Raw genomic sequence first — 13,993 nt, forward strand, 5'->3', positions numbered from 1 at the left:
TTTATAAAGTGCCTGTCACAGCCTCTGGGCATCACATAGCACTTCAGAGCAATGAAGTACTTTTGAAGTGTAGTCACTGTTGCCGTGAATTTGCATATGCCAAGCTCCCACAGAGCATTTTGATAATGTAGACTGCTTTTTAGTGAAGCTGGTTGAGAGATAAATATTGGCCATGATGGGGGGAATTCCCTTGTGCTTTCTTTGAAATAATGCCATGGGATTTTTTACATCTACCCGAGAAAGCAGATGGGGCTTCAGTTTAATGTCTTACTTGGAAGATGGATGTGGCTACAGTTTGCGAGGTGGAAGGCTGTTGAGCTTGCAGTGAGGACACCAGATGGCCTTGAGGAATGATGTTGAGAGCTTTGGGCCTAAAGTGCCTAGCTACAGACTGCAGTGCCTCAGCATGGGCTGCAGCGGTCAGGCCTGACTGGCTGCGTGACACCATCACTCGGTCACTGACGGAGAGCGTCTGTCAGGGACACGGATAGGCTGCCATCCTGAGAGAGGTCACAGTGAGTGCTTTGCCCTTGGAGCAAAGGTCACTCTTGTGGTGTTGCGACTCAGCTCTGCTCAAGAACAGAGCTTTAGACTGATGCGAGGCTCTGGAAACCCCATTCAACAACAGAGGTCCCCAAAGCTAAGCTGACTGTGATTTGAGCTTCCATAGTAGCAGTTTGTGATTGCAGAATACCCCCTCCTTGGCCTTAAAGGGACTGTGGCCACATTTAGAGACTCAACTGAACTTGCACAGGCCAAAAAGCAAAGCTGGGAGCTTCTGATCCCTAAGCCTCAAATGCAGCAATTATTCACTAAGCTACTTGGGAACACCGATAGTTCAGATCCTTTGCTACCAGTATCTGTTTATGTTTGTTTAAACAAAGAATATGTTGATTTCATTGCAAGCAGCATCTGACCCAGAATTGGACTAACTGGATTTGAATTTTAATTCATTTACCCTTTATTGTTAGCAGTGGAAGAGTTTGAGTTACCGTAAATGCGGGGGGACATTTGGGTTAAGATGTTTCCGAGCATCATATAATTCTTCCATTTACAGTTTCAGTCTGAGGACCCTTGTTGAAAGAATAATACACACTGTGATACTGGCTTGCCAAATAGAAGGGAACACTCAGCTCCTTGTTAAATAGGGGGAATGTGACGAATTACTAATTAATGTCAATACGGCGTTATTTACACTGTGTTTAATCAATAGGCAGATAGCACTTTATTATACTCAATACATCTTTGAAATTGGCAGGACAAGGCTGTTATAAAAGCTGACGAGATCCTGGGCTTTATTAATAGAGCACGGAAACAGAGATCTGATGCTATATATTTATAAATCACTGCTTAGGCCTCAGCTTGAGTGTCGTACTTTAGGAAAGGTGCTGGGGTACTGTGCCAAATTTTTGGCATTACACTTTAGGAAGGATGTCCGGACTCTAAGTTCAGAGGAGGCTTATTAGAATGATACTAGAATTAGTTATATAGAGAGGTTGGAGAAGCTTTGACTGCTTTCCTTATAGCAGAGAAGGTTAGTAAGAGATTTAATAGAGGTGTTCAAAATTATGAAGAGATTTGGTAGATAATAAATAAGGAGAATCTGTTTCCATTTACAGGAAGGGCAGTTAATCAGTGGGAGCAGATTTGAGGGCATTGGCAAAACATAGAGAAAAGATGAGGAAAATGTTATTCACGCAGTGAGTTGTTACGATGTGGAATGCCATACTCAAAGGCTGCTAGGAACAGAGTAATGATCAAGAGATAACTTAATATATCATTGAAAAGGAGAAATGTAGAATGCTTGGAGAAAGAGCAAGGGAATGAATTTAACTGGATAGCTCTTTCAAAGAGCTGCCAGAAGCACCCTGGGCTGAATGGCCTCCTTTTGTGCAATGATACCATGGTCGTATTTCATGATTAGATGTACTGAAAACCCTGTTTTCAAATATTCCTGACTTGCAAAGGACTCTGATTATTTTTCGTTTGTTAAGATGAGGCATGATTGACCTTTCACGTATGGTACATCATTCGTCACTCCCAGGTAAGCTTTAACACTGGTACTTCCCCTTATTCAAAAGGATGACTAGTCTCAGAGAGGTGCACTACCCTGTCACACACCAATTCTCCAAACTGCATTCTCTTTGTGTGCAGCTCCCTGAGTCATTCCAAGATCAGTGATTTTGCTTTTCAGACTTCAATCAGACTAATTTTCTTGGCTTATAGCGCTGAAAACAATACTGATTGCTGCTGAGTTTTGAAGAGGACTTTTTTGCAAAAGTAAAATTTAAAAAGGTGAATACATGTACAGACTATATTTGTAAAATGCAGAGGTTTTGTAATTACTCAGGCATTAAAACTGAATTATAAAATTGCTGTCCAGATATCTGAGGTGGGTGGAATAGTTTGGACTCTACAGTTCCGATGGGCATTTTGGAACCGTGGTGAAAGAAAATTCCGTAGAACTATAGCAGCTCACTGCGCCATTACTAACCGAGAGTCAGAAAAGTGTGACAAGGGAAATATGACAGGAAAACCTATTAAGGAAAGCAAGTGAGTATTGTGTGTGAAATTTTAACACATTATAGATAAAATATCACTTGACTGCTTTGTAATATATATATTTTCTTATTCATGCACGGGAAGTAGACTTCGCTGGCTGGGCCAGCATTCATTGCCCATCCCTAATTGCCCTTGAGAAGGTGGTGGTGAGCTGCCTTCTTGAACCGCTGCAGTCCATGTGGTGTATGTACACCCACGGTGCTGTTAGGGAGGGGGTTCCAGGATTTTGACCCAGCGACAGTGAAGGAACGGCGATATATTTCCAAGTCAGGATGGTGAATGACTGGGAGGGGAACTTCCATGTGGTGGTGTTCCCATGTGTCTGCTGCCCTTGTCCTTCTAGATAGCAGCAGTCGTGAGTTTGGAAGGTGCTGTCGAAGGAGCCTTGGTGAATTCCTGCAGTGCATCTTGTAGATGGCACACATTGCTGCTACTGTGTGTTGATGGTGGAGGGAGTGAATGTTTGTGGATGTGGTGCCAGTCAAGCAGGCTGCTTTGTCCTGGACAGTGTCAAGCTTCTGGGATGTTGTGGGAGTATTCCATCACATTCCTGACTTCTGCTTTGTAGGTAGTGGACAGGCTTTGGGGAATCAGGAGGTGACTGACTCATCGCAGGATTCCTAGCCTCTGACCTGCTTTTGCAGCCACAGTAATTATATGATTAGTCCAGTTCAGGTTTTGGTCAATGGTAAACCCCAGGATGTTGATAGTGGGGGATTCAGTGGTGGTAATGCCATTGAACATCAAGAGGTGATGGTTAGATTCTCTCTTGTTGCAGATGGTCAGTGCCCAGCAGTTGTGTGGCGCAAATGTTAGTTGCCACTTGTCAGGCCAAGCCTGGATATTGTCCAGGCCTTGCTGCATTTGGACATGGACTGCTTCAGTATCTGAGGAGTTGCAAATGGTGCTGAACATTGTCCAATCATCAGTGAACATCCCCACTTCTGACCTTATGAAGGAAGGAAGGTCATTGATGAAGCAGCTGAAGATGGTTGGGCCTAGGACACTACCCTGAGGAACTCCTACAGTGATGTCCTGGAGCTGAGATGACTGACCTCCATCAACCATAACCATCTTCTTTTGTTTCAGGTATGACTCCAGCCAGTGGAGAGTTTCCCCCCTGAATCCCATTGACTCCAGTTTTGCTAGGGCTCCTTGATGCTGCGCTCGGTCAAACGTGGCCTTGATGTCAAGGGCAATCACTCTCACCTCACTTTTGGAGTTCAGCTCTTTTGTCCAGGTTTGAACCAAGGCTGTAATGTGATCAGGAGCTGAGTGGCCCTGGCGGAAGCCAAACTGGGCGTCAGTGAGCAGGTTATTGCTAAGCAAGTGCCACTTAATAGCACTGTTGATGACCCCTTCCATCACTTTACTGATGATCGAGAGTAGACTGATGGGGCAGCAACTGGCCAGGTTGGATTTGTCCTGCTTTTTGTGTGGAGGATGTACCTGGGCAATTTTCCATATAGCTGGGTAGATGCCAGTGTTGTAGCTGTATTGGAACAGCTTGGCTAGGGGTGCAGCAAGTTCTGAAGCACAAGTCTTCAGTACTATTGCTGGAATAATGTCACACCCCATAGCCATTGCACTACCCAGTGCCTTCAGTCATTTCTTGATATCAAATGGAGTGAATCGAATTGGCTGAAAATTATTTTAAGCACAAATATAGGTTTACAAATTACTACAATGACAACTTCTAGCTCCCCTTGTTAATCTAACTCCCAGTTACACCTATGTTAAGGCAACAGTGAAATACAGATTTTAAAAGATCCAAGCAAAGTAACAAGATACCCTGAACAGTCAAATTCAAAGTGAGTGTTCTTCTCTTCTGTTCATGTAGACCGCAACTTGATTGAGGCTTAGAGGCTGGAGGTTTTTCACACTTGTAAGATCTGAGAATGCCTTCCACTTACACATAACCTTTATATAGGTTTCTCACTTTTTTATGTAAACCCATTGTCCTAATGTGTCTTTTCAACTTTACTTTTCCAGTAATAAAAATCTTTCATGGTACCAATTATATCAGTAAGTTTTATAAAAAATAAACATATTGTTTGGCTTCTTCTGGCTAAGTGTAACATTTCACCATCTCTTTTGAAATTCAAATTACTCTGTTTTATCTAAAAAATGCAAATTTTCCCTTTACACCTCACATTCTAAAACTTCAGCCATGTTTACCCATTTAACATTACAAACGTAGCTTCCCTTCCGATACATCAAAGCCTTCATACCAGCTGTCTTTAATTCAATTAAGTCCCCCCACCAAACACACACACACATAAACACACAGTATTCCTACCTTACAATAAATTCTAATAACATTATGAAAATTATTATATTTTCCTGACATTGATTATACCAGCCAAGATTGAATGGCTTGTCAACACTCAGTGTCTTGGCACAAAGAATGGCCACTTGGCAACTACCATGGAACCAAACTCCAACTAGAGTCAGCACTTTAAGGATAAGAAAGGAGACAAATAAGGAAAAAAAAACTTTAAAAATCTTCCCTTCAGCACATTTTAAAAAAATAAAATTATCATTATGAAATATAATCTTAAATTTCTCTTTGCTGATCCACCATCCACCAACTTTTCCAAAGCTCAGCTGCAAATTTCCAGTTCACACAAAGGTATACTTACCATTATTCCTTATGTACAGTTCCATCCTGCCCCTCAGCATACCAAATTCAAAATCTTTGCCCTAATGTTTCTAAGTCCCTCCATGGCCTCAGCTCATCATCTCTACAATTTCCGCAAGCCACATTTGCCCACGTGCACCTTTCAGTTATGCATACCCACCGTTGAGACATTAAAGAGAATGAACAGAAATCAGCATGAAATCAGGAAAGATGGCTCTAATAAGAAGAAAGGTTACTAATGAAAACGCACTGAAACAAATGAAGCAGTTTAAGGTTTTCATTTCAAAATTTGAAAGCGAGGAAATCAGGCAACTTAATTTGGCAGCTGCAAAGTTGTTAACACACAATGACTAACAATGCTTCAAATTAATGCTGTACAATAATAAATAAGGATAATATTTCCAATGTACTGCCTTACAATAAGCACACCATATGTAGTTAACAGATTTTCTCCTTGTGTACCTATAACAATTGCGTAGAAGTTGCTAAGCAGTTCCAAAACATACACACATTCTGGAATAAATATCTGGTAACAGAACATTCTCTGACATGTTTTTATTTGCAACTAAAGGTAATATTACCTACTCCATTCTAATTAAATGTCAATAAAGTTCAATCTCCTTTAATTAGGAGAAGTGTAAGCTCTGGTAAAAGCACAATTACTAATTTAATTGATCATGTGAACAGCACACAGCTTTACAAGTAGTAGTCCTTTCAGTTCAGGTGTCTGTAGGTTTTACTACAATCCTACAGCCGCTTCATTTCACATTTTCCATTCTCCTGAACGTTCAACTTCTGCTTGCAAAGCCATGTAAATTAAAATAGATTGTTGTTAAAACTATTTTCCATCACATAACGGAACAATGCCTTGAGTTTAAAAACTTGATTAGTAGATGCTATGGTGACAATACCCTAACAAGGATTAATGATGGATCCTAGAATGTCTGCACCACCACACTTAGGCTAAGACCCAGACCTGAGCTTGGTAACTGGGGTTTAGCAAATGAATATGAGAATACTGGATTACCTGGTATTAACTTGGTTGTATTCCAGTGCAGGCATTTAAAAAGGTGAATACATGTACAGACTATATTTGTAAAATGCAGAGGTTTTGTAATTACTTAGACATGTTCCCAGCTAAGTAAAAGGAAGGGTGTTATGCTGCATCACCCAACGGTGCTCAATGACCTATATTGGCTACCAGTTAAGAAATGCCTCAATTTTAAAACATTCATCCTCGTTTTCAAATCCCTCCACAGCCACACCCCCTTCCTATGTCTGTGACATGTTCCAGCCCTACAACATTCACGCCACACAAATGCCAGACAATGACCATCTCCAACAAGAGACAATCTAACCATCACCCCTTGATGTTCAATGGCATTGCCATTGCTGAATCCCCCACTATCCTGGGGGTTACCATTGACTGGAAACTGAACTGGACTAGCCACATAAATACTGTGGCTACAAGAGCAGGTCAGAGGCTAGGAATCCTGCAATGAGTAACTCACCTCCTGACTCCCCAAAGTCTGTCCACCACCTACAAAGCACAAGTCAGGAGTGTGATGGCATACTCTCCACTTGCCTGGATGAGTGCAGCTCCAACAAACTCAAGCAGCTTGACACTATCGAGGACAAAGCAGCCCGCTTGATTGGCACTCCATCCACAAATGTTCACTCCCTCCAGCACCGACGCACAGTAGCAGCAGTGTGTACCATCTACAAGATGCACTGCAGGAATTCACCAAGACTCCGTCGACAGCACCTTCCAAACCCATCCCCTCTACCATCTAGAAGGACAAGGGCAGCAGATAGATGGGGACACCACCACCTAGAAGTTCCCCTCCAAGTCACTCACCATCCTGACTTGGAAATATATCGCCGTTCCTTCACTGTCGCTGGGTCAAAACCCTGGAACTCCCTCCCTAACAGCACTGTGGGTGTACCTACACAACAGGCACTGCAGCGATTGAAGAAGGCAACTCACCACCACCTTCTCAAGGGCAATTTGGGATGGGCAATAAATGCTGGCCCAGCCAGTGAAGCCCACATCCCTTGAATGAATAAAAATTACTTCTATGATCTTGGCACTCCTCCAATTCTGGTTTCTGGAATGTCCCCGATTTTAATCACTCCACCACTGGCAGCGATGCCTTCAGCTACCTGGGCTCTAAGCTCTGGAATTTGCTCTCTAAACCTTTCAGCCTCCCTGTCTCTCTTTTCATTTTTAAGACAGGGTTTAAAACCTACTTCTTTGACCTAATTTTTGCTTTTATGCCTAATATTGCCTTTTGTGGTTCAGTGTCAGGTTTTGTTTGATAATTCTCCTGTGGAGTGCCTTGGGGTGGGTCACAATGTTAAAGACACAATATAAATGTAAGCTGTTGCTGCAAATTTGAGTTCAAGTTGTCCAAGAACATAGAAATAGCTACCACAATAGAGTTAGTGCAAGCAATATTGTTTTGCTGGCAACAGATGTCATGGTGAATGTCACCCTATCAAACCTCCTCAGAATTTTGTAGGTTTCAATGAGATCACTTCGCTTATTTTTCTAAACTTCAGAGAATATAAGCCCAATTTACTTAGCCTTTCATCATAGGTCAACCCCCTCGTTCCAGGGACCAATCTAGTGAACTTTCACTGTACCGCCTCCAGTGCAAGCGTATGCTTTCTTAAATGTGGAGATCTAAACTGCACATGGTATTTCAGATGTGGTCTCACCAAAACCCTGTACAACTGTAGCAAGACTTCTTTACTCTTGTACTCCAATCCACTTGCAGTAAAGGCCAACATGTCATCTGCCTTCCTAATTACTTGCTGCACCTGCATGCTAAAATTCCGTGTTCCTTGTACAAGCACACCCAAGTTTCTTTGAACACCGGTACTGGCCACGGGAATTATCTGTGTTGAAGCATGCTTGCTGCTGACTCTCCTCAGTTACAATCCCTGAACGATTGCTGTTATACTGTACAACCATTAACACTTACAAGTTTCACACCTTTTAAAAAATATTCTGCTTTTCTATTCTTATGACCAAAGTGAGTAACTTCACACTTCCCCACGTTATAGTCCATCTTGTTGCACACTCACTTAAATAAAAACAGAAAATGCTGGAAAAACTCAGCAGGTCTGGTAGCATCTGTCATGCATCTGGTAGCATTCCTTTTCTTCGTATGGACTCGAAACATTGGGCTGAATTTTGCCGTCGACGAGCAGGGGGTGGGGCCCACTCGCCGACGCGCAAAATGACACCCCGAAGTCATCCCGCCCCATTTAAATTTTCAGGAAGGCAAATCAGCTGTGGGCTCACCGACCTGTTAATGGCCAATTGAGGCCATTGACAGGATAATTAAAACAATTAAAGGACCTGCCCGTCCAACCTTAAGGCTGGCGGGCAGACCAGGAGCCCCGGTGGGCTTCTGAAAAAACATGAAACCTCATCCAATGGCGGGATGAGGTTTCGTGTAGGGTTTAAAAAACTTTAATAAAGTTTCAGTGAAATTTATGAACATGTCCCATCTCGTGTGACATTGTCACATGAGGGGGACATGTTAAGGATTTTTTATTTTTCTATTTTTAATGTTTGTACGACTTTCAGCGATCTCCCTGAGGCAGCACTTAGCCTCAGGCAGATGTGCGCTCTTTCATGTGCATGTGTGAAAGAGCGTGCTCTCGCATTTGGGGTATCCCACCCCCCCTACCCGCACAGGAAGCGCATAGCGCTTCCCGCCCATTTAAAATGGCGGTGGGGCCCGCTTCTCCGGTGGGGATCGGCTACCCGCCCACCGGAGATAGGGTCCGGCCCGCCCGCTCGGTAGGTAGAAAATTCTGCCCATTAATTCTGTTTCTCCCTCCACAGATGCTGCCAGTCCTGCTGAGTTTTTCCAGCATTTTCAGTTTTTATTTCAGGTTTCCAGCATCGTCCGTGTTTAGCTTTTCCCAAACAAAAACAAAAATAGCTAGAAAAGCTCAGCAGGTCTCACAGCATCTGCGGTGAGGAATACAGTTAATGTTTCAAGTCCATATGAGCTTTTCCCACTCACCAAACTTGTCTATATCTCTTTGCTGCCTCTCTGTGTCCCCCCCTACAGCTTACCTTCTCACCTAGCTTGGTATCATCAGCAAACATCATCTCACAGCTAGGCTGCTTCAAGCAGCTGATGTATGCAGATGTTCTCATCAGTGGATTCACAATTGTAACCGTCTGCAGTTGCCTGTTATTATTCTGATCTGTTGTGGATCTTTTACTTAATAAATTTACAGCAATTGTATGTCACAATCATTAATCTTGATGTGTGCATTCAATGTCTGCCTTGCCACAGCTGACAGAAACACCACCACCAAAACTGACTAAGCCCATCTCCATGAATATGATGCTGTATATTACAAGTAATGGATACAAGAAGTAATTTCAAGCCTGTGATTTCAACTTGAGTTTGGCATTCATAGCACACTGAGGTAACTGTCTTTTCAAGTAACCTATGAGACCATATAACCCAGTAAAGTAAAAAAAAATCAAACAGACTAGTCCCCATACCAGAGTCATTACTTTAAATGTGTTCCCTCATTTTCCATATCTGCCAAGCTCCTTCAATTTAATAGATTCCCATTGGACAGTGACGAGTCCATTAAGTTCAACACTGCATTTTCCACTTGAGCTGACCAGGAACTACAGGCAAGCTAAAGCATCTTTTTACAAAAAAATATATAAATTCTAGGGTCCAACTGGATAAGAGATCAGTCAATATATATTAACACAAATTAGATATTCTCTCATGCACTGTCACCTAATAAGGGTTACAAAATAAACATTGAAACATGTTCTATAGCACATTTTGGTGTTAGCAACATTTTCTGAATAGTGTGATGATGAATTAATGTCAACCCCATGTCATCCTCAATGCACGGTCATGAAAATATAATTTTCATAATATTATTGTGATTTATTGTAAAGGTAGGTTAATAATGGAGTTTGGACTAGTTTCTCTGTGTGTATGTGTGGGGAGGGGGGATTTAATTGAATTGCAGACAGCTATTCTGGAACTCTTGAGTTATCAGAAGGGAAGCTAGGTTTGAAATGCTAAATACATAAACATATGGCTGAGGTTTTAGAATGTGAGAGGTGAGGAACATTTTCATTCTTAGATAAGCCAGAATAGTTTGAATTTTAAAGAGATGATGAAGTTAAGTCAGTGTGTTTATTTTTCCCAAAGGATACTGATAATACAAGTACTATGGAACACCTATATTATGGAAAAGTAAAGTTGCAAAGACATATTGGAACAATGGAATTTGCATTAAAAGGGGAGAAACATGTAGAAAGGAGATGAGGCTGTGTGTAAGGGGAAGGAATTCTAAAATCTAACACAAGTGCGAAAAGCGTCCAGCCTCTAAGCATCAAGCTGCTGTCTACAGGAACCAAAGCTAAGAAAACTCACTGTGAATATCACTGTCCAGGGTATTGTGTGCTTTGCCTGGGTCTGTTGAAATTATTTGTTTTACTGTTGCCTTAATGGAGGTGTAACTGAGAGTCAGATTAATTAGGGGAGTTAAGAGTTATCATAGTAATTTGTAGACCAAGTATGTGCTTAAAATCATTTATTCTATTAATAAATGTTTAATTTAGTTTTGTAAAAAAAAAACCCTCTAAAACTCAGTGGACTTATAATTACTGAATTCAAGGTTCGCATCTCGAAACAAAATACAAATTACAAAAAACAGCTGTGCTAGTTGTTTCACGTTTCCCTCTGGGATTTGAGTAGCTTAGCATTTGCCATCCACTGGGCCTTAACAGCACCAATAATTGTGTAGCTAATTATGAGCCACAAATAAATTAATCAGGCTGATTGCAGCAAAAGGCTCATTACAATAAAGATCTTGCTTCACCTCCTTGGGTGTCACGGAAATTCGATCTTCCCTCCAATGGTACTACCACATTTCACTGCTCCCCACTTCTAAAGCTGTTTCTTGTGCCAAGCCAGACACTCCTGTTCTTAACAACCCAGTTCTTTATGGAGCTTAAAAACTGTTCCCAGCTCGGGGAATCTTGGATAGAGGACAGGAAGTAGATCATTGTTTGACAGACCACTCCACTTTTATCCTTAACCGCTCTCCGCTTTGCTCTATTTTACCAGTCCTTTCATCACCATTCCCTTGAACTTTTCTCTCTTGTTCTGTCCAAATGTACCAACCTACCCAATCTTCTTCATTCACAATAACAACATACAAATAAAGTGCCATTAACCATACAAAATGTCCCAACCTTGAGTGCGTCCTTTCACTATGGACCTCAGCTTGATTTCTAAGTACTAACAACAATAATATCCCCATCCCCATCCCCACCCCCTTTCTGTTGCCCCCTTCTTTTTTTTCCCAATAAATTATAAAGATTTTCCTTTTCCCACCTATTTCCATTATATAAAAAAAACCCACTAGAGCTATACCTTGAGTGCCCTACCATCCATTCTTAATTAGCACATTCGTTTAGATAATATCACCAACTTTAACTTTAACACCTATGTGTTCTATTGTACTATTGTCGTTGACATCTTTTGATGATCTGCTTCTATCACTGCTTGTTTGTCCCTGCAACCACACCAACCCCCTCCACCTCTCTGTCTCTCTATCTCTCCGCCCCCCACACACACACCTTAAACCAGCTTATATTTCAGCTCTTTCCTGGACTCGAACTCAAGTTCTGTCGAAGGGTCATGAGGACTCGAAACGTCAACTCTTTTCTTCTCCGCCGATGCTGCCAGACCTGCTGAGTTTTTCCAGGTAATTCTGTTTTTGTTTTGGATTTCCAGCATCCGCAGTTTTTTTGTTTTTAACAATAATAAAATGTTGTGTGGTGCCTAATTTTTTTAAAGGTTGAGAAACCAAGATGTATGGCCAAACAATGTACATCATCTTGACTGGAAAGGGTGAAATAGAAGCCCGGCTTTTACATGTGTGCACAGTGTAGGTTTAAGAGCTGTAGAAATCAGTGTAATCTTGAACAGACATTAGAATACGGTACAATGTCAATATCTACAGCTAAAAATGAACGATCTTTAAACAACTGAGTGAAAGGTAACATTATAAGACTTTTTTTGTTAATCTCAAAGTGGACACGTAAAATCCCACAAAAAAAAACGAAAACATATCTTAAGCGACCACAGTTGGAAATCAAACTTAACTCTAACAAGACCCAGGAAAACATCCAATTTGTTCACCAAATTACAAAGAGCAGTTTGTGATTCCATCCTTCGCTTACCCCTGCAACTCGGGAGCAGGACTAATATGATGAACAGCGCAATTCTCTCCCAAGGAGAAGACCCGGGCGAGAACTACACTCTCCCTCATAATGAATGCCAATGACTGAATGCATCAGGTTTGAATTCCAAGCAACCAGCACCTCGATATTATCCCCCCGTGCAATGGCAGAGGTATAACTATCGGTGGGGGGGGGGGGGAGTTCTCTCTCCAAATTGTTTAAGGGAAATGCATCATTTCTCGCCATGTAAAGCTGAAATTATTGCAGTCATTCATCGTCACTTGTAAGAAGGTTCAGTATAAGGAATACAACAAATATATTAATAGTAAGAGAAAATAACGGCAGCCATGTAAGGAAAGGAGTCAACTAGCTGAGCACAATTCACTGAAGCCAGTCAAGATTTCCCCTTGCAAGGAATTTGCTGAATTTCTAGCACCCGTGCCACGAGTGAAACCCAACTTTCACTGTATGCGGTGTTCCTGATAAACCCGGAGGCAGATCTGTAAAAAGCTAGCCCGAAATTCTGGTTCTTCTCCTGGCGTTCAACTGCTGTCAACACACCCACACACATATTCCCCTACACCTATACTGTGGTGTGTAAAGAAGATTGTAGGTTAATGATTAATTTCCTGAAAGTCGCTTATGTGCACTTTGAACAGCGCAAAACAAATCGTAAATAACACCAGCCGGGATTTATTAGTTCGTGTGTGGACAACTGATGTGTGGAGAGCTAAACTTTACCCCCCACCCCCCCCCGACTCTGCACGCAACTTTCAGTGTCAGCAGCTGAATCGGATCAGACTTACCCTGCTGCCCTTGTGCAAAAGTTCTCCTTACAGCCAGAAGGCTGTAAACAGTGAACAGAACGAGCAGGAGATGCGGCTCTGGTGCAAGGTGGAATGAAAGAGACATGTTATCCGCGAACAGCAGAAGCATCCGTCCGATATTTGGCTGTCAGGACAGATTTAATGGAACGCAAACTACCGCCCAGTCCGAGCAAGCTACCGCCCACTCCGAACCTGCCTCCCCTTATTGGCTCCGAAAGTTCAGTCGCGCTCTGCAACTGGCTACCCCCTCTGTCAATCATCTGCAAAAGCATCGGGCGCCCTGCTCCAAATAAGGCAGATGTGACAATTTGCCACCACTGTCCCAGCAGTGACATCAGGGCTAGAGGATTGCAATACATACTTCAGGAAAGTGGATCATCTTCAATATCTGTTATGCAAATAAAACAAACCTGCATTCGACCTTTGAGGGCTGGCGCAATTTTTCTAATGAAGGTTTTCTCTTGAAAATTGTTTGGATAAGTGATTGGTGCAATATCTTTTCAGGATTAGTGTAGCTTCCCGCATTACAGCTGGGACTCCACGTGTTGCTCCATTTGTTCTAGCCTGGTCTGAGATGTCCGGTGGCTGTCAAAGACGCTATATAAATGCAAGCCTTTTTATAAGGTTGCATTTATTTTGAGTTAAGAAAGAAATCAACTTTTCCGTGTGCATCCGTGACAAGTCATTAAATACGCCTTTACACACTGG

The 13,993-nt window shown here is 42.0% G+C and overlaps 1 protein-coding gene across 1 annotated transcript in view; it reads right to left on the reverse strand.

Moving 5' to 3' along the window:
- The window catches only part of si:dkey-34d22.1 (discoidin, CUB and LCCL domain-containing protein 1), a 165,100-nt gene extending 151,667 nt beyond the window's left edge, over window positions 1-13,433 (reverse strand). The window contains exon 1 of the mRNA XM_041212080.1: window positions 13,265-13,433. Within this exon, the coding sequence (XP_041068014.1) occupies window positions 13,265-13,394 (130 nt within the window). The 5' untranslated portion in view covers window positions 13,395-13,433. The remainder of the gene's footprint in view (window positions 1-13,264) is intronic.
- Between the last annotated feature and the right edge of the window lie 560 nt (window positions 13,434-13,993).

This window comes from Carcharodon carcharias, chromosome 19, assembly GCF_017639515.1.
Source record: "Carcharodon carcharias isolate sCarCar2 chromosome 19, sCarCar2.pri, whole genome shotgun sequence".
In the NCBI taxonomy this organism is placed as follows: Eukaryota; Metazoa; Chordata; class Chondrichthyes; order Lamniformes; family Lamnidae; genus Carcharodon; species Carcharodon carcharias.